This window comes from Pteropus medius, unplaced genomic scaffold (assembly GCF_902729225.1).
Source record: "Pteropus medius unplaced genomic scaffold, Ma_sr-lr_union100, whole genome shotgun sequence".
Taxonomy (NCBI): Eukaryota; Metazoa; Chordata; class Mammalia; order Chiroptera; family Pteropodidae; genus Pteropus; species Pteropus medius.
In genome coordinates, this window is record NW_024341754.1 from 527,733 (window position 1) to 547,193 (window position 19,461).

The 19,461-nt window shown below is 45.5% G+C and overlaps 1 protein-coding gene and 1 long non-coding RNA gene across 12 annotated transcripts in view; one reads left to right on the forward strand and one right to left on the reverse strand.

Annotated features, from left to right (window-relative positions):
• The window catches only part of ACIN1 (apoptotic chromatin condensation inducer 1), a 30,588-nt gene extending 11,244 nt beyond the window's left edge, over positions 1–19,344 (forward strand). For 2 of the 11 annotated variants that reach the window (XM_039851549.1, XM_039851579.1), the window contains 15 exons: positions 481–1,725; positions 2,238–2,453; positions 2,957–3,072; positions 6,781–6,840; positions 10,329–10,470; positions 13,911–13,953; positions 14,817–14,950; positions 15,048–15,200; positions 15,713–15,854; positions 16,168–16,313; positions 16,683–16,790; positions 16,932–17,039; positions 17,195–17,519; positions 17,630–17,730; positions 18,416–19,344. In XM_039851549.1, the coding sequence (XP_039707483.1) occupies positions 481–1,725; positions 2,238–2,453; positions 2,957–3,072; positions 6,781–6,840; positions 10,329–10,470; positions 13,911–13,953; positions 14,817–14,950; positions 15,048–15,200; positions 15,713–15,854; positions 16,168–16,313; positions 16,683–16,790; positions 16,932–17,039; positions 17,195–17,519; positions 17,630–17,730; positions 18,416–18,742 (3,366 nt within the window). In that variant the 3' untranslated portion in view covers positions 18,743–19,344. Of the gene's footprint in view, positions 1–480; positions 1,726–2,237; positions 2,454–2,956; positions 3,073–6,780; positions 6,841–8,415; positions 8,575–8,816; positions 8,879–10,328; positions 10,471–13,910; positions 13,954–14,816; positions 14,951–15,047; positions 15,201–15,712; positions 15,855–16,167; positions 16,314–16,682; positions 16,791–16,931; positions 17,040–17,194; positions 17,520–17,629; positions 17,731–18,415 lie in introns of those variants that run through there. The other 9 variants (XM_039851572.1, XM_039851581.1, XM_039851556.1 and 6 more) reach the window with 8 other exon arrangements.
• Positions 1,293–8,321, reverse strand: LOC120593763 (uncharacterized). Its single transcript, XR_005650441.1, has 2 exons — positions 7,961–8,321; positions 1,293–1,808 (listed from the first exon to the last, which is right to left on the reverse strand). It is a non-coding gene; the product is annotated as an uncharacterized LOC120593763 (long non-coding RNA).
• Positions 19,345–19,461: the final 117 nt, after the last annotated feature.

Consider the following 19,461-nt stretch of genomic DNA (forward strand, 5'->3'; position numbering starts at 1 on the left):
ATAATGTAAATAAATAAGATATACTTGATTATTCAATTAAAACCTGAAAGCTATATGATATACTAAGTGAGCAGAATACAGAAGTATATGTGTAGTATGACTATGGAAAAGAAGGAAAAAATTAAATATACCAAAATGATAAAAATAACGAAATTAAGTGATAATAGGTTGGACCTTCCACTTTCTAGATGTTCAGTTTGTATGTATGTGTGTATTTTTTTTAGTTTATTTTTCAAGTTCAAAGCTAAAAAATGAACTAGTAGAAGTTTCATTATTACATTCCTTTCAGTCATTCTATTTTGATTCCCATAAGCGCCCATATCAGTCATGTTTGTCTGCTGTCAAACTAGTTTCTGTGTTGGTGAAAGTGTACGACATTGAATTTCTCCTTTCTGTGTGTATCTCGAGATACTTTTTCTCTTCTGTTGATAGTGAGGAAATATACTTGAAACAATTATGTATCTTATCTTTTTCTTTCAGGCAAGAGCAGCTAAACTCTCTGAGTGCAGCCAGGCTGCTGAGGAGGAGGAAGATCAAGAAATACCTTCCAGAAATCTGAGGATCAGAGCAGATCGAAATTTGAAAACAGAGGATGAGGAGGAGGAAGAGGAGGAAGAGGAGGAAGAGGAGGAAGAAGATGATGAGGGACTAAAATCTAGGGATGCACCAGTTCTGAAACAGTCTGAGGAAGAAAAGAGGGAAGAGATGCCCAGAGCAAAACCAGAGGAGGTAGTGGAAGAGAGACCACAAACTATTATAAGATCCCAGGAACAAGAAGGGTTAGAGAGAGGAGGGAGAGTTACAAGGTCCCAGGAAGAGGCTAGTAGAAGAGGTCATCTGGCCAGACATCAGCAGGAGAAAGAGATGAAAACAGTTTCTCCCCTTGAAGAAGAAAGACAAATAAAATCATCAAAAGGCTTGGAGGAAAAATCAAAGTCGCCTTCCCCTCCTCGATTGACTGAAGATCTGGAGAAGGCCCCTGTTGTATTACAACCAGAGCAAACTGCCAGTGAGGAGGAGACTCCTCCACCTTTACTTACCAAGGAAGCATCTCCTCCACTACCTAATACACAACTCCAGAGTGAAGAAGAAATTGAGCCCATGGAAGGCCCAGCCCCCCCTGTTCTCACTCAGTTATCTCCTCCTAATACAGATGCCGAGGCCAGGGAGCTATTACTATCTCAGCATACTGTTCAGTTGGTAGGAGGCTTGTCTACTTTGTCAAGTCCTGCAGACACCAAAGCAGAATCTCCAGCAGAGAAAGTGCCAGAGGAGAGTGTTTTGCCTCTAAGTCAGAAAAGCACACTAGCTGAGTCCTCAACCCAGAAAGGTCTTGGAATAGAGTCAGACAAATCTGCTGCCCCACCCCCTCTAAAAATTGAGGAATTAGCACCAGCCAAAGGGATCACTGAAGAATCTCTGAAACAGCCGTCTGTTGAACAGAAGGAAGGCAGAAGGGCTTCTCATACCCTTCTCCCAAGCCACAGATTGAAGCGGTCAGCTGACTCATCCTCTAGCAGATCCTCCTCATCTTCATCCTCAAGTTCTAGATCAAGATCTCGCTCTCCTGACAGTTCACGCTCTCAATCTCACTCACCTCCAAGATCCAAGCAGAGAGAGATAGCTCATGCCAACCCTCGTGGTAGATCCAAGATGGGCTCCAGATCAACATCAGAGTCCAGGTCACGTTCCCGTTCTCGTTCAGCATCAAGCAACAGCAGGAAAGTAAGTGTGGCGGACTCCTGGGTACATTGATGTTCTGTCTGTATGCCAGTGTTTTTCAGCCTTAGGGGAACTTATCATGATTTCTGGCGTGAATAGGAAAGTCTTCCTTTAGTTCCGAGTTCATTGATTACTTTCCCTTCATTTTAAGAGTCTAATTTTCAGTTCATTGATCCCTAAATAGGGTCCTTTTTCATTTTGAACCCCTTTGATTCCAAGGAAAGAAATTCGAATTTTGATTTTTTTTAAATTTAAATTAATTTACCCATCTCCACTAGATTATAAACTTCTTGAGGGTATGGGCATGCTTCTTTACATGTGTATTCCAGTACCCAGCACCTAGTTGAGATTTAAGAAATTTGAATAGGAAATCCAGAAGATCACAAACTCAAACAGGAATAAACATAAGGACAGAGAAGTCCAAAATATTGGGTCAGCAGGAGTTGGAAAACTCAGTGATCTACTGAATATATACCACATAAAATAATTTGCCTTAATGTCTTTTATTTCTTTAGTCTCTGAGCCCTGGAGTCTCCAGAGACAGCAACACCAGCTACACTGAAACCAAAGATCTCTCTTCTGGTCAGGAGGTTGCAGCTCCACCAGTGCCACAACTGCAAGTTCTCGAGCCAAAGGAGAGGACTTCCACCTCATCCTCTATGCGAGTGAGGCCTATGAGCCAACCAGAGCCAGCTGAAAAGCATGTGACCCAGAGGGTACAGCCTGAGCCGGTAGGCTATTATGTCCTCTCCTTAGAGGGAGATAGATGATTAGGCATGATCTTCCCTTTTGTTTTAACTATAAAATGAAAGCTCAGTCTGGACAAGATTCAGTAGAAATGTAGAAGGCTGGGAAGACCTGTTAGATTCCATTTAACTAATTTTTAATTCCCTGGTTCATGAAAACTACATGAGGCTGAGTTCTCATCTCCAGGGCTCTCAGAGTCAGTTCTTCCTCAGAACTTATTTTTTCTGCCCAAAAGGAAGCCTGTTCTCAGTTCTCTCTAAAAACTCTAATAAAATAATTGCTGGCATAGCAGTTCTTTAAGCAATATTCCATTCTTCTTTCTACAATGAAATAACAAAGATAGATAGGGCTATGTGTGGAGCTGGCATGGTGTATGTCCTGCTCTGTTTTTCACCAGCTTCAGGTTAAAGAAGGAGGAACCAAGCAGATTTAAGGATGTCGCTATGTTTGTTTTGCTATGTTTGTTTTGCTATGTTTGTCCTGACAGGGGAGCCCAAAGAAGTGTGAAGCTGAAGAGGCAGAGCCACCAGCTGCCACACAGCCCCAAACCTCAGAGACTTCAACTTCTCACCTACCAGAATCAGAAAGGATTCATCACACTGTGTAAGTGATTTATCTTGACGGGGGTATAACAAGGAGCTAGGAATGTGGAATAGTTCTTTGCTCCTAGGGTTCTTTGACTAAGCAGTCTTAGTTTTCTTATAAAACATGAAGGCAGAGCTTTATCTGGACAAAGGCTAGACTTTAGTTACTATGTTGGGAGCTGACACCTGAACTCTCAAGGAGGTCTGAAAAGTGGTGAGAGCATAAGGAAACCCATATCTGTGATCATCTAACCAAAATAGTCAATTTTAAAGAGCAGGCAGCAGAGGCTTCTGTTTCCATACTTAAGACAGTGTAAGGAAGTTGACTTGGGATATCCTAACTCAATCTTTAACTCGAATTTACCAGCTATTCCTAAGCCTGGGATCACAGGTTAATAAAGGATATTGAAGGTCTATAAAGAAAGACACAAGAGGGTGCTATGTTTTAGTTTCTGTATTTTCCCTGGTCATTAGCTGTCATTTTATTAAGCACAATCTATTTAACTCTTATAGCATACAATACAGTAAAATATGAAGTACATATCAAGTCAGAAGTTTCTTCCCGAGCCCCTAAGGCCCTTAAATTGATTGTACCATTTATTACAAGTAATGTGGATTTTTTTTATTCCTTAAGTTTAGTTCTAGAAATATATTCATATCAAATTAAATTTGTTATTGAACATATATGTCATTCGTTATTCTGAGCTAATATTCAAAATTAAGAAGCCATCGAACCAACATTCCTGGCTTCAGAGTATCATAGGAAATGAAAAAGGAAAGCACTGTGGAAATAAGATTGCTTAGTTTTTAGACATCAGGAATCTTGTACCGCTTTGGTGAATGTCTTGTGTAGACAGTTGGTCTAAAGTTGTTTATTTTTGTGGTGTTTTAACGCTAATATATACCAGTATGATTTTTCCCTTTATGTAAAAGTCTAATAATTTACACTCTTCTGAGAGCTTTAGACTGTCTTTTACCTCTGATTTTGGAGGGTGGTGAGCAGGTGACATGATTTTATTATCTCCTTATGACTTTAATAATAATTTTGTACTCCTTACTACATAGCTTTTGCCTTGGGATATACTCTTGCTAATGTCCATTCCAGTATTCTTGCCTCTGCTGCCATCTTGTGGCCATTACACTTTGGTTCGAAAGCCAAAAGTTCGTTCTACTTCCTTTGAAAAGTTTCTATTTTTCAATTTGGGGATGGGTACATTATCCTTTCGAAAAGGGTTTTTCTTCTAGGATCATAAAGTGAAAACCCAGCGGATTCTGGAAGGTGTTCAGGATTTTCCCAGCTACACCATCGATGAGGAAATGGGGTGACACCTTTCCTTCCATGTCCATCAAAGATAATACCGAATACCTGCCTTTCCTTCCCCAACCCATGGGGGTATTACATGTTCTTTGTATAATGGCAGTTTCAAAGTAGGTGTTGAAAACTTGCTATTAATTAGGTATGAGGAGCTGCCTCCTATCTATCTTGAGAAACAAGTAATTTTCTAAAATGCTCCTTGCTTGCCTTAAAATTCCGTGGATCCCGGCAATAGACTGGCACTTTATGCTGTTTAGAAGCACCTTTATTTCTGGACTTCCACATGCAAGTCCAGGGCAAATGAGGCTTGGAGTTATATAGAGAGTTTTTCTCCCCAGGTGAAGGTGGCTTTGATCTTCATTTTATGATTTATGTAATCTAGTCACATGATTCTAGCAAGGTGATAGGCAAGGGACACCTTGAAAATACTGAGATTGTCCATTGTTTCCTAGGCAACCTTCAGTGTAGCAGCCTATAGATTAGAAATGCAGCGTGAGCTCAGGAGTAGCTCACACATGTCCGTCTTACCTGCTTTCCTTCTGCCTGCCTTCCAGATGGTCTGTTGAGCAGCCTAACAAAAAGACATGCCCAAAGGCCTAAACCCAGAAGCTATTCTGGCATTGGATTTGGTAAACATCTTTGAGAAGGTTTTCTGGAGGCCCTACTACAACTAATACCCAACACTCCTGGTTTCTCACCCACTATAGTCCTAGCTTTCAGCCTGATGACCTCGGGAGCCCTGGCCAATTTTAAAAATGGGATCAGCAGTGCTAAGTAGAAAAGACCATTTGTGGCTTAACCTTGGTTTTCTATCTCAACGAGAAGTCACATGACTAATAAAAACAGAGCCTAGGGCCTATTGATTCAGTAAAATGTTTAAAAAACAGACTTTACTTCAAGGTCCTCTCACCACTTGGAAGAGATTGCCTAACTATTTTTGCTATGCTTGGTTAAATCCATTCTGATTCTGATTATGCCCTGAGGAATTCTAGATTTGAGGTAAGGTATCTTCTTCATTGCTTGGAGCAGGAATTTGTGAGCCCTCAGTTTTATTTCATTGAGCCATATTCCAAAATCCAATCTTCTGCCTGCTATGGATATAACAAAAATGACCGCCTTTGGCAGAAAATAATGGTACTCTTTTTACATAAAAAAGGGCGGGGGGGGGACTTTGTGTGGGCAGTTGTATTATCCAGCAGTAGTTAATTCAAACTTGAATTTTTATAAATACAATGTTCTTGTGTACACAAACCTTGCAGACAATAGCAATTTAGGGCTCTTGGCACCATGCTTAGTTGTCCTTTTGCCTGAGTAGGGGGAAGGAAGTGGTCTTTTAAGCCAATATGACAGTGTAATTGATACTCCCCAGGGGACCTACAGTGCCAATACGGTAAATGATTCATAATAAAGAACTGTCATCAATAGAGTTTGCTCACTAAGAAATTGGCATCTAAGGACAACTCTTCCCCCGTCCCCAGCCCCCCCACCCCACCCCAAAGCATACTGTCCTTGGTTTTTTTAGAAATAATATGCTCCTGAGAGTATTCGATATTTAAATCTCACTGCCTAAGGGGTTGTTAAGTTCCACTATTTCTTATTAAATTTCTCATCAGGTCCTCAGTTCTCCATGAATTTTCTATAAAAACTAAAATTCAGAACATACATGCGTACGAAATTTCCTTTTCCATTAGCCTCTCTGAATCTCATACTCAGTTATGAACTGTAATGTGATGTTATTAGTCTATAAGTAGTTTTATACTTTTCTTCCAGACTACAGAATCTTCGTTTGCTGTTTAAAAATAGATATCCCCCACCCCTAACTGCCATGCAACTTCACATACATTTCAAAATATATCATAAACATTTGTGCAAGAACTTAAATGGGAAGGGAGATGCCTTCGGTCTAAAAGAGACTACAAAGCAGAGCTGTGTGGGGGCTCTGACATATAGCTAACAAGACTTTGGGACTGGTCCTATAAGTATGAGTCCCCTTTTGGGATAATTTCAACAATTCTTTTTCTTATGAAAATAAAGCCTTGGAAATTTTTGGATCCTGCAGAAATGTTCATGGAGAAATAGACAGTACAAACTTGCTGTCTTAAGAATGCCAAGGATAACATGGTAAAATTCTTATTCTTGAAAAAACGAGATAGAATTTCCAGTAAAAGAAAATTTTCTCCAAGGAAGCTACTTCTGGAGAGGCAAATTGGCAGCTGAAAGTATTTTGATACAGTTGATGGACAGGGAACATTTATTCGAGGATATTTGAAGGTAACATTCTCTGTGGGAATTGTATCTAAAAAAATTTTTTAAGAAAACTTTTAGTTCAGCAATCACTTATTAAAGTGTCCCCCAGTACCCCAAATAACAGCTTAATTCAGAAATGTTTACTGAGCATTTTTTCTGTGTTAGGCCTTGGGCTAGGGGCCAAGGGATGCAGTCCATGACCTTGAGGAACTCTGCAAGATGGAGGTGAGGGGCAAGTAAACTAGTGGTTATTATACATAGTGAGAAGGGGTTTGCTGAAAACCTGTCAAGCAATTAGTGAAAGCCTTTTTATCAGAGAAAGAGCGGCCTATTCCTTGAGGAAACAAAAACCCTCCATAGGTGGCATCAAATGAGATAATGGCTTATTAACACTACATGTGTTTATGCACATCCTTACTTTGACTTGAGGTGTCATTCAAGCCAGATGCTTAAGAGGGAACCCCTATCACACTGTTCCATGAGAGAGGTATTGTTACTATCTCCACAGTTTAAGAAAAGAGATGCATGGAGTGTTTCGGGATCTTGCCTAGGATCATACAACTTGTTTGGGGGTGCGGCTGAAGCCAGGATTAGGCCCTAGCCAGTTTGACTCCAGAGCTCTTACTGAGCAGACAGAGAACTTTTAGAGTAATGTATACACTGCATAGCGGCTTTAGCATGCATTTGGCATGTAAGTTTAAGATTTTTAAGAAGCAGGGAGGAAATTTTATTCTTGCCTAAAAAAGCTCTGGTAATACAAATGAGGTAAATACTAAGCTTTTGGTACTCAGAAGCTCTACTGCCAGTAGGGTACAAAAGGAGTGCACAGATGAGCATTTTGAGCATCCACTGAGTGCTTTTTGAATGGTTAGAATCAGCTTCCCGTTTCATATTCAGTCCTGTGAGAATGCCTGTAATTAATAATTTCCATTTAGTTCCTAATCACTTTCTGCCCAGCAGATCGCTCCTGCCCTGTATAATAGCGCTCTCACTTCAATTTATTATTCTCCTTCAGAGCCCTACCTTGGAGCCCTTGCTCCAAGAAGTGGTCTTCGTGCTTCCACTACCCAAGGCCCCCTTACCTTGTTTATCCTTTCCTGGCTCCACTGGACCCTGGGGCAGGGTGACCTTATTAAAGACTGTGAAACAAAGTCGTCTGTCATCTCTTCAGAGACACCTCTTCCCACCTCTACTAGTAATTCAAAAAGGAACTCTGCTTACCCACTCCTTTCAACATCCCTGGAGAAAGGAGAGGTTGGAGTAGTAACACGTGGTCATTGCTAGGGGCAAGCAAGCAAGTTACTGTAGTGACTGAATAGTGCCAGTTTTCATCCCACCTCCTCACCTTGGACAGCTGACTGGTTTATCTGGTTTCAACATTCCGTGCTAGTTTCTTGGAGAGAGGAAAATGGGCACATAAATTGCTCCTGACTCTCCATGCTGTGTCTCTTTCAACTTTGGCTTTGTTATCTTCCTTCTTTAATCGTTTTTCACTCCCAGCTCTGCTGTTTTCCTTCCTTCTATCCTCTGGAATCTTCCAAGCAGCAGCTGTAACTTTGTATGTCCTCTCCACCCAGCCCCCTCCCCCGCCCCCTGGGAAGACAAGGAGAGAGCACCCTCTCCCTGTGGGGTTAGGCCTGGATAGCTGTTGTAACCTGAGAAAAGAAGGAAAAAAGCCAGGCCTATTGAGCCAGCAGTGAGCTCCCTGTGGCCGGCCGGGGGATAAGAACCTTGCTCACTCAGCACCCTCCCTTTTCTCTTTCCCCTCCCCTGCTGCAGCAGGGCCCTCCCCCATCCGCACACACGGGCTGCTGGGTAAGTGGCAAGATGGCTCCCCTGCATGTCTCCGGCTGATCGCCGCTGCTCCGCCAATACAATAGAGCCAGCCACTACCAGCAGCCTGGCCTCCTTCCTCCTCCTTCTCCAGAGAGACCAATCCAGCCGAATTCGGGGTTTGCCGTGAGGACTTAACGCTTATCTCTTAAAAGCCAGATCTATTTTAGCCTCCCCTACCACCACCACCACCTCCCTTCCCATTTACCATTTTTTGGATCCCCAGTTGCTCCATCTCGATTTTCTCTCTCTGGATCGGGTGGCTGGGGAGGAGGTGGTGGGATCTTGGGACAAGGAAGGTGTTTTGTTTTGTTTTTTAAATTTTTTAGGATTTTTTTGTTTGGTTTTTGTTATTTCTTCCATTCCAGAAAGGGATAAACAGCACTTCCAGGGGGAGAAAAAAAATCATGTTATCAGAAAGCAAAGAAGGGTGAGAGCTTCACATTTCCATGTATCCCTATTCCCCACCGCTCCGGCCCACCTCATCTTCCTTCTCTTCCCCCATGGCCTTCATTCCGTCTTTTCGTTTTGGTTTGTTTTCAATCATTCTGCTTTCCTCCTTTGTCCTTCCTGCCTGATTTCTAATTGGCCTCACTTGCCCTCTCTCTGTGGAAAATAGCTGTTTTTTAGATAAGCTTTTTATTTAGATTTGGGCAGTTGAATCTTGTGTTTCTGTGGGGGCCTATTAGCTGGGGGCACAGTTCCGATTTCCCCTCCCCCCTTCCCGTGCATCCCTCCCTGCCTGCTCTGAGGAGGCTGTTCTGACCTCTGAGTGTCAGTCAGCCTGTCGGGAATGCTGAATTTTCTGGTGGTGGTTATCAGCCTGGGAAGGCTTGGTTTCCCTTCTGAGACTTAGGCCCCTGATCATCTTGATTTTTTTTTTTTACTCCAGTGTTCAGGTGAGAGTGGGTGAGAGATTAGGGAGAGAAGTTAAGGGTGAAGACAGAAAAAGAAGATGGGAAGATAGTTTACCTGAAGTGAAGCTCTGGGATTCATTGCCAGAAATGGGAGATAACTTGTGGGGCGGGGGGTCATTGTTTGTGGGGGCAAGATACATGGTGTGGGGGAGGGTGTGTTCTGACTGGGAGGCTTGCTCTCTTTATCTCTTGGAAGTTGGAATGAGGGAATGGGGAAAACTAGGTGAAAGCAGAATGTAAGAACAATTCCTACACCTCTGAGCAGGTAAAAGTGGCCTGATTCTTTGCCAAGCATTCATATTTTCTGGCAGTCTTAGTTTTTCCTTTTAGGTGAGAAAGGGTCCTTGTTGAAGCTTGAACCCCCACCAAACCTACTTTTCCTGCAGCCCCCACCATCTCTCCATTTCTAGTGTCTCCAGATCCTGTGGGTCAGTAGGCCTTTACTTATTAAACAGCTAATTAAACACAAGGCTGGCATCATTTGCCACAGCCTTGGTCATTCTTTCTCGTCTTATTTAAATAATCAGGGTTCCCTTAGTTTCTCATGCAATTTTGTTAAATAAAGGTGCCTGTGGCCAGAGGATAGGGAGGCCACAGGGTTGTGGGCAAATCACAGTCACTTTTGAGGGACCAGGGTTTTTATTTTGCGGGGGAGGGGGGGCTGTCTCCCTTCAAATAAGAGTACTCTGGTGAATTACCTAACAGTTGGAGTCCTGACTCCACACATCACAGTTTTATCCCGTCTGTGCCATGGGTGGATGTGGTTGCTCTGATCTATGCACTATCCCCAAGGAAAACTTTTCCTGATGGGGAAAGGTCTCTAGTCTGATGTGAAAAGCAGCCCTCCCAACCCACCCAAGTGACGAGGCATGGGGGTTTCCTGACCCCAAACCTAACATCTTGCTCTCTCTTCCCCTTGGTTCTTTTCTGCCCTTCCCTCCCAACCTCTCCCCATACTGTCAGTGAGGAGAAGGAGGAAGTGACCATGGACACAAGTGAAAACAGACCTGAAAATGAGGTGCCAGAGCCCCCTATGCCTATTGCAGACCAAGTCAGCAATGATGACCGCCCAGAGGGTAGTGCTGAAGATGAGGAGAAGAAAGAGGTAAATCTTCAAGCTGCCCATTGAGGTGGGTGGGCAGGAGTGCACCTAGGGGAAGGAGTGGACCACTCTGGTGATCCCTTGTCCACAGTGGGATAGTTAAAGAAGGGGCTAGGCAGAAACTTGGATCAGGATAGGGCCAAGGGAGAATTCGCTGGTTTAGCAAGGGAGACCCCTTGTGATGGGGACAAGGGCTCATTTGTTTCTCTTTCTTTGATGGGGAAGTAGTGCAGTCTAGACTCTTGGAAGTTTGTTAACTAACGAGAAAGTCAGTTAATGGCCCTTTATCTAACACCCAGGCTCAGCTTTCCCTGCCACCTCCCCGAGCTTTTTTTCCCTGTGGTAACTCCTTTAGCTTTCCCTCCTTTTTAAGAGCCTGTTGTAGCTCAACGCCATCTAGTGGGCCTTGATGGTTCTCAGCTGACCAGCCATACTGAGGAATTTTTGTTCCTCATCTGCCCCCCAGTGGTCTTATTGCAGAGATGTAGCTACTTAGAAGCCAGTATTTCCGGTGATCCTGAAGGCCCTTCTCCATTTCTGTGACCCCGTACTTCCTTTTTTGCCATACATATTATCTCGTGTCCTGTACCCAATTCAGGGGGCTTCCCCCACCAGAGCCAGCGAAGTCTTCTTGGCTCTTAAAGTAATAGAGAAAGAATTAGCTGGGTTTGGGAGTGGGGTAACAGGGCGGGAGGGACTGTTGTGTGTGTAGCCTTTCTTTGGTGTGTGTTGCGGGGGTGGGGGCCGGTGAAAGTGATTTGATGTGCAGAATATTATTTATTACAAGGTCCTTCTTCCCCGTAAAACTTTGTCCAAGTACCTCATGTACGGTAATCCGCCCGTAAAATATAACCCTGCCCAACTGGCCAATCGCTGATGCCGCCTCTTCCTCTGGACCCACCCGCTGCTACTGAGCTGCCCAGTCAGAGCCGAGTCTGCTATCCAGGTGTCTTGGCCAGAGGGGGGCATGTATATGGGATCCTGTGATGGGCCCCCTTTTGCCTCCCTGCCTTGCTTACATCAGGGGGCCAAGAAGAGCACTGTTTTGGAGAGACTTGTATTGAGAAAGCAAAAAAACATTTGGAAAGGGGTGGACTTGCATCATCTCCCTATTTGGGACACCCCAAGAAGAGCTTGTATCAGTGCTGGGGCGCCTGCCCACATGCCCTTACCCTTTCGAGGACTGTGGGTTGCCTTGTTTGCTACAGACTGTTGGGATTCCCATCTAGGGCACCAAGACCACCTACAGAGTCAATGTCTGTGATTACAGTGCCATGCTGTAAAATACTGAGTGGGGCTCTCGGCTTAAGCTGTGACGACTAGGAACCCTACAGAGAAGTCTAGGGTCTGAGCCCAGGGATTTAATGCTGATGACAGCCCAGCCATGTATCACCACTTGCTCATCAGATGGACTTTCCTTTGGTCCCTGTTGTCCATGGTGAAGGGCAGCATGTTGGTCGCTCCAACTTCTCCTCCATCCCTGGAGGCAGGGGCTCATCCATCCACCTGACTGGAACCACTGTCTCAGCTGGAGTCCCTGAGGAGATGCCACACACAACTCTCAGAAGAAAAGCATTCTGACCTTGCTGCTGAATGTGTGCCAGGTCCTGGGGCTATCCACCTTCTACCCTCAGGCTGCCTTCATCAGAGGTGCCATGATCCCACTTGGTGAGAGGACCCCCTCCCCAGTTACAGGCAGAGGAGAAAGGGACTCTGGAGTCATCACCTGGATTCCAAGTATTGGGTGGTGGTATTGCTGCAGCTTGCCACTGGTGGACATAGGGTCCTGCCTGCCTCTCACGATAAAAGGCCAGGACCATTCCTGCTACTCACAGGCCATCTCATCAGGGACTGCAAGATGATGCCCCTACAGGGCTGGGACTGATGTCTCTGGCCCTTTTCCCCCCTGTACCCCTCGCTGAGCCTGGCCACCACCAATGAACTGTCTTGACATCATGGAAACTGGGCAGCGTCCCCCCACACGTTTTCCTCCCCCCCTGCGCCCCTGGGAGGACTCTGGCAGTGCCGTGCTGACCACCACGCCGTGCGCCCACCTTTTTTGCCAACCCAACCCCCCACCAATTGCACAGCGCCTAGCAGGGAGGGCTCATTCTGATTGGACCGGCGGTTGACTAGATACAGTACACAGTGAGGTGCGATTGGCTGAACTGAAGATCCCAGGTGTGAGATGGTACCTGGAACATTTGTCATATTCCTAGTTTATTTTCCTCTTTATTTTCTTCTTCTTTTTTAATCTTTTGTTTTAATTTTTTCTTTATCTTTATTTTTCTGATTTCTTTATTGGATTTATATTTTATTTGGTTCATGTTTTTCCTGTTTTAATTAAGACCTTTTTTTTTTCTCACTAACTTACCCATCGAGAGCAGCCTGACTAGGGGTCAGGCTGGCCCTTAACGGAGACCAAGGAGACTTGGTTAGACGACACAAACGGGGCTGGGGGTGGTGGGTGGACGGGGAAAGGGGATTTCATCAAGAGGGTCCTGCCTTACCCTTTAGAAGGGTGGTAGTTCTTAGTTTTTCCAGAAATAAGCATAAATCTAAAAATGCTCTGTTCCCCTTTTCTCTCTTCCTCTTTTTGTTGTCCATAGTCTTTCTCCCACTGAATGTTTGGGACAGAAACTTGGCTTAAGCAAGTTTGGGAGTTTCTAGTCCTTAGCGGAGCCCCTAAGTCTTACTCCCTGGTTGAGGAGGAAACAGGCTCTGCTAGAGCTCCATACAATAGTTGGAAACTCTCCTTGGGGACAGTCTGCCCTTCATAAAAACCTTCCTTTACCACAGACACCTTTAAATTCTTTCTCCTGGCACTTGGCTCAGAAGCCTCGTCTCTAGTGCACCCGGTGCTGCCCTTTCCTACAGTGTGGCAGGGGTCTGGGCAGTCTTGACAGTCTGCTGTTATAACAACTCTAAGCCACTGAGTGGACATCAGGCTGGACGTTGAGAAAAGGAAGAGGCGTACCTTGCTAAAGTTGCCATCCCAAAACTGGTTTTCCTAGTTTCCTCATGTTTTCCTTGAGTTAGCAAGGAAGATCTAGGAGGACTAGATGACCCAGTTCTGGGCACAGCTTTTTGGGCTGGGCATCTTCTCGCCCCATAGAGACAGTGGAAGAGGATATGACCTTTGAAGGGCTGGGAGGCTTCTGAATCCCTCTTCCAGCTTATTTCTGGTTAAGCTAATACATAGGTGTGGTATGGACTAGATGATTTTTCCCTGCTGTGATGTTTGATTTTATTTTTTTCTCTAACTTGCATTGATTCTGCTTCGTTTTTGCCGTTGCCGCTTCTGTTTTGGTCTCTGTCTGTCTCTGTGTCTCTCTCTCTCTGTGTCTTTGGAGCTTAAGCTAAGACTGCCCTATCTAACCTCCTTCCCCCCTCTCTGTGGGGTGTGTCTCTTTCTCTTTTTTCCCCTTTTCTCCTCTATACAGAGCTCGCTGCCCAAATCATTCAAGAGGAAGATCTCCGTTGTCTGTAAGTCTAGCCCCAAATCCTTGATAAAGGTCAGGAATATCATAAAAATCAATTTATAGAGGAATAGATTCCCATTCTCTCTCAGTGTCATTCTTGGGTTCACTCTTTCCCGCTGCATGATCTCCATCCAGCAAATCCACATCATTTTGGCATAGGTAGGATTCCATTTTGAAATTCAAAACATTAAATCATCCATATCATTTTCCCCCAGTCACATTTCTTTCTTAACCTCTAATAAGATACACCGTGAGTTATCTTAACCATTTCTTATCTCGTTCTACATGCATTCCTTCAGACATCTGAACCCTCAAAACAAGGAGTAGGTTTGAGGGACTCCTGTATGCTTTATTCTAAGAGCATCTGAGGAAATGAGAGTGCCCCACACCTCAAACAGAACATTTTTAATATATTCCCAATGAGGAACTGTAAACTGACAAACGTGTAATAGAGCATTGTAACTTAGATGTCAGCCTGAAAATTAACCTAAAGCATGACCAGATCACATCATGATCTTAAATTAACTACTTAGAGATTTTAGTATCAGTATTATTTTTTTTTTTTGTATTCCCACACTTCAGTCTGTCTTTTCCAGTACTTTAGATATTTTTACCACCAAAAATTTTAACTGCTCACCAACCCAATTACCCCTCCCTGTTACCTTCAGAGATGAGTAGTTTTCATCTTTCAGAAGTGGTTCCAACCCTTTTATTGTTCACTCTGAAGCATGATTTTCTCAGTCCCCAAATATAAATTTCTTAAGTTAACCTTTTACTAAAATTCCAGTTGAAGGCTCTCTTTGGGTGTTGTGGTGTGAACCAGCAGAGGGCTTAAGACCATCTAACTGTCCTATTTCTTGGGGACAGCAGCTACCAAGGGGGTACCAGCTGGAAACAGTGACACAGAGGGGGGCCAGCCTGGTCGGAAGCGGCGTTGGGGAGCCAGCACAGCCACCACACAGAAGAAACCTTCCATCAGTATCACCACCGAATCACTCAAGGTGAGGTGGGAGGAGCCAGGGAAGGGAGGATGAGACATGTTGAAGTGAGAGTAGACATGGGCCCAGTGTAACGGGGTGGGGGGTATCTGTGTCCCAGAGCCTCATCCCCGACATCAAACCCCTGGCGGGGCAGGAGGCTGTCGTGGATCTTCATGCTGATGACTCCCGAATCTCTGAGGATGAGACAGAGCGTAATGGTGACGATGGGACCCATGACAAAGGGCTAAAAATATGCCGGACTGTCACTCAGGTAAGGCTCCTGCACCCTAGCGCTAGGGGAGAGGGCAGTGGATGCAGAGCAGGCAACTGAAGAGCTAAGGTGGAGTCCTAAAGGGGAAATCTCCCATTTGTGCATGGGGTTGAATTAATTGGTCATTTTAAGGATCAATGGACTACCAGATCTAACCTGTTGCCCATAATAAAGTTTTATTAGAACACACCAACTCATGTACTCTTGTTTGGGAGTGCTCAGTGCTATAAAGTCAGAGCTGAATAGTTGTAACAGAAACTGTATGGCTCACAAAGCCTAAAATATTTACTATCTTACCCTGTACAGAAAAATTTGTGGCTCCTGCCTTAGTTTTCCTTGTAGCAGAGTTGTGTTAATCACAGGATCTGACATAGGTAAACTTAAAGATGAAATCGCCCCCTAGTGGAAGGCACATGCTAGGTTGACTATAACACCCTCTCTCACCAGGAAACTGGAGGCTGGAAAGAAATGGGTCAATGTTTATGAGTCCCTCCCTATCTGATACTTTGCAGGTAGTACCTGCAGAGGGCCAAGAAAATGGGCAGAGGGAAGAAGAGGAAGAAGAGAAGGAGCCTGAAGCAGAAACCCCTATACCTCCTCAGGTTTCAGTAGAGGTGGCCTTGCCCCCACCTGTGGAGCATGAAGTAAAGAAAGGTGCGTGAAGCATTAATGAGTGAAACAGTGTAGCTCCCGAATTCCCAGATCACTTTATTTGTACTTCTTTTAATGTTTTCTTGTTTTTTATTATAGTATTCTACATATCTGTGTACTCCTAATTTTTAAGCTACTTGAGGGCTAGGTTTGAATCTGTTCAGCCTTCGAATCCCTGTAATGAGAGTAGCCTAGACAATGCCTTGCACATCATAGGTGTTTAGCACATTTAGATGGAAGAGTGACTCCTGGGTAGGGAATAAAAGAAAGTCATGTTACTTCCTACTGAAAACCAGTCCTGTGCTCTATCTGATAGTGACTTTAGGAGATACCTTAACCCGTCGTTCCATTAGCCAGCAGAAGTCTGGAGTTTCCATTACAATTGATGACCCAGTCAGAACCGCTCAAGTGCCCTCCCCACCCCGGGGCAAGATCAGTAACATCGTTCACATCTCCAATTTGGTAAGTCATTTCACCAGGCACCCTTGTTGAGTGGTTAAGAGTTTGAGTTTTGGACTCATGCTTCTTAGGTTCAATTTCTAGATCTGCAAGTTACTTAATCTCACAGCCTTTCTCCTCATCTGAAAAATGGTGGGGAAAGGTATCACCTTGCAGGATTGTCTTGAGGATTTGCAGAGGGCCTGGCACATAACACCTCAGTTAGTGTTACCGCTCTTCTCACATTCCTACCGGAGAGTCCCTGATCTCTCTGCCTTTGCCCAAATTTTGAAGCTGTACTCCTGTGACAGCAGCTTGGGAACTCTTAAGACTAGTTATGTAAGTATTGTTCTTGCCTTCTTTAAGACCCTGCAACTCCATTTTTGTTGGCAGGTTCGTCCCTTCACTTTAGGACAACTGAAGGAATTGTTGGGACGTACAGGAACTCTGGTGGAAGAGGCCTTCTGGATTGACAAGATTAAATCTCATTGCTTTGTAACGGTGAGGGGCAGAGGCTGATTCTCTAAATTGTGGTATATGTTTCTTTTTGTGCCCAACGTGGGCAGGTTTGAGGGCGCTGTGGCAAGTGGGTAGGATTGAAGGCCTGTTGTGACCCCTCTGCCCTCTCCCTTCGTCCACCAGTACTCAACAGTAGAGGAAGCAGTTGCCACCCGCACAGCTCTACATGGGGTCAAATGGCCCCAGTCCAATCCCAAGTTCCTTTGTGCAGACTATGCCGAGCAGGATGAGGTAAGAAACGTAGGGAGAGGGAGGAGAGGGAAAGGCATGGGAGGCCATCCTCTCCTGAGATTCCATCTCCCTCTTGTGTCTCCCAGTACCTGGGCTCCTTAGTGGGAGTGATATCATCTCCACCCTGACTGTCTTTGTTCCCCCTCTACCCACAGCTGGATTATCACCGGGGCCTCTTGGTGGACCGTCCCTCAGAAACTAAGACAGAAGAGCCAGGGATACCACGGCCCCTGCACCCTCCACCCCCGCCCCCAGCCCAGCCACCACAGCACCCCCGGGCAGAGCAGCGGGAGCAAGAGCGGGCAGTGCGAGAACAGTGGGCAGAGCGGGAACGGGAAATGGAGCGGCGGGAGCGAACTCGATCAGAGCGTGAATGGGATCGGGACAAAGTTCGAGAAGGGCCCCGCTCCCGATCACGGTCCCGTGATCGCCGCCGCAAGGAACGTGCAAAATCTAAAGAAAAGAAGAGTGAGAAGAAAGGTACTTAGCTGTGGGGGCACACATACCCACTGGTAAGTGGGAAAGGGACCCAAATGGGATGAGACACGGGATCCTATGCATTAAGTCTGGCTCACTTTCTTCCACCTCAGAGAAGGCTCAGGAGGAACCACCAGCCAAGCTTCTGGATGACCTTTTTCGTAAGACCAAGGCAGCTCCCTGCATCTACTGGCTCCCGCTGACAGACAGTCAGGTGAGTGCTGGCCTTCCTGTCCTGGTCAGAGCTGCAGCAGGGTTGGGGATGGGCACAGAGGGGTCACATGAATTCCAGAGTGAGGAGGCCCAGGCATTTCCTTAGAATAACGGAAGAAACTAAGCATCACAAAAGAAGCAGTTTTAAGAACCAGTTGATGAGTCTGCGGTAGAGAAGCCATACCCAAGAGGGTGAAGGTAGACGCAGACAGGAACTGTGCGTGTCCTAGGAAGCTGGCTGTGCCAACCATACTTCTTAGAAATTGATTTCAGTTAGCTGAGCAATCCACGTTTTATAAACCAGTTTCTCTGCTTTTTAATTTCTAGCGATTTTTGCTTTTTAAATTTTTTTCATTGCAACAGGCCTTTTGGTAATTTTAGATTTATGCTATTCAACTAAAGAAAAAGATTTGTTCACATGTAGGCAGCTAGGAAATACCAGAGGCCAGGAATGGATGGTGCCGCTCACTACCTGTCGTGGGTATAAAAGGTGAACACTTGGAGGGACTGGGGCCCTGAGACAGACATGTGATTGCTCAGTGCCCCACCACCACCACACACGCTTCCTCCTTAGCAGCAAAACTGACAGTGATTCTGAGCTTAGGAGTGCCAGGTCCAGGTGCAGATAGAGAGGGACTGGTGTGAACTGGGCTGAGATGGCTCTTCACCTTTCCTGCCTGCTGCAGATTGTTCAGAAGGAGGCAGAGCGAGCTGAACGGGCCAAGGAGCGGGAGAAGCGGCGAAAGGAGCAAGAAGAAGAAGAGCAAAAGGAGCGGGAGAAGGAAGCGGAGCGGGAACGGAACCGACAGTTGGAGCGGGAAAAGCGTCGAGAGCACAGCAGGGAGAGAGACCGGGAGAGAGAGAGGGAACGGGAACGTGACAGGGGGGATAGAGACCGAGATAGGGAAAGGGATCGGGAACGAGGCAGGGAGAGGGACCGCAGAGACACCAAGCGCCACAGCAGGAGCCGGAGTCGGAGCACACCTGTGCGGGACCGGGGTGGGCGCCGCTAGCCAGGAGAACACTGGGGAGAGCTGCAGGCATCAGCCACCCTGCCCTGGGGGGTTCAAGGCCACAGAGGGATAGGTACAATCTCCACCACCCTGGAACCAGGGGTCTTTCACACCATTTGCTCAGTGCTGAAGTATGGCTGCCACCTGTCCCCACATACCAAATGAATCAGTGGCCGTCTTACCCCCTTACCCCCATAACCTATCTCTGGGGATTTAGCCCTCTCCTCTCATTTCCCATGAAGTCTGTGAGAGGGAAGAGCTAGGTTAAGGAGGAAGGTGGTTGGCCCAGAGGTGAACAGGCAAGGATCCCCAAACTTATTTCATTTTTCCTCCATCCCGCTCACCACCTCCTTTGGATACTCAACACCCCCCTCTTGGGAACAGCTGGGGCCAGGACTGGGTCACCTATGAGCTGAATCAGCATCTCCTGAGTCCCAGGGCCCCTGCAGTTCCCAGTCTCTTCTGTCCTGCGGCCCTTGCCTCCTGCCCACCGGTTCCACTTTATATCCACCTTTTCCTTTTGTTCAATTTTTATTTTTATTTTTTTTATTATTAAATGATGTGGTCTATGGAAAATAATAAAAATCTGACTTAGTTTTAATTAATGTGTGAGTGGCTTTCCTTGGGCAGGGCCTGCGTGAGAGCCAAATTGAAAAGGATAGCTAAAACGAGACAGCATTGTTTGCATTTCATACTTGTTTAGGCGGGCTGCTGCTTCC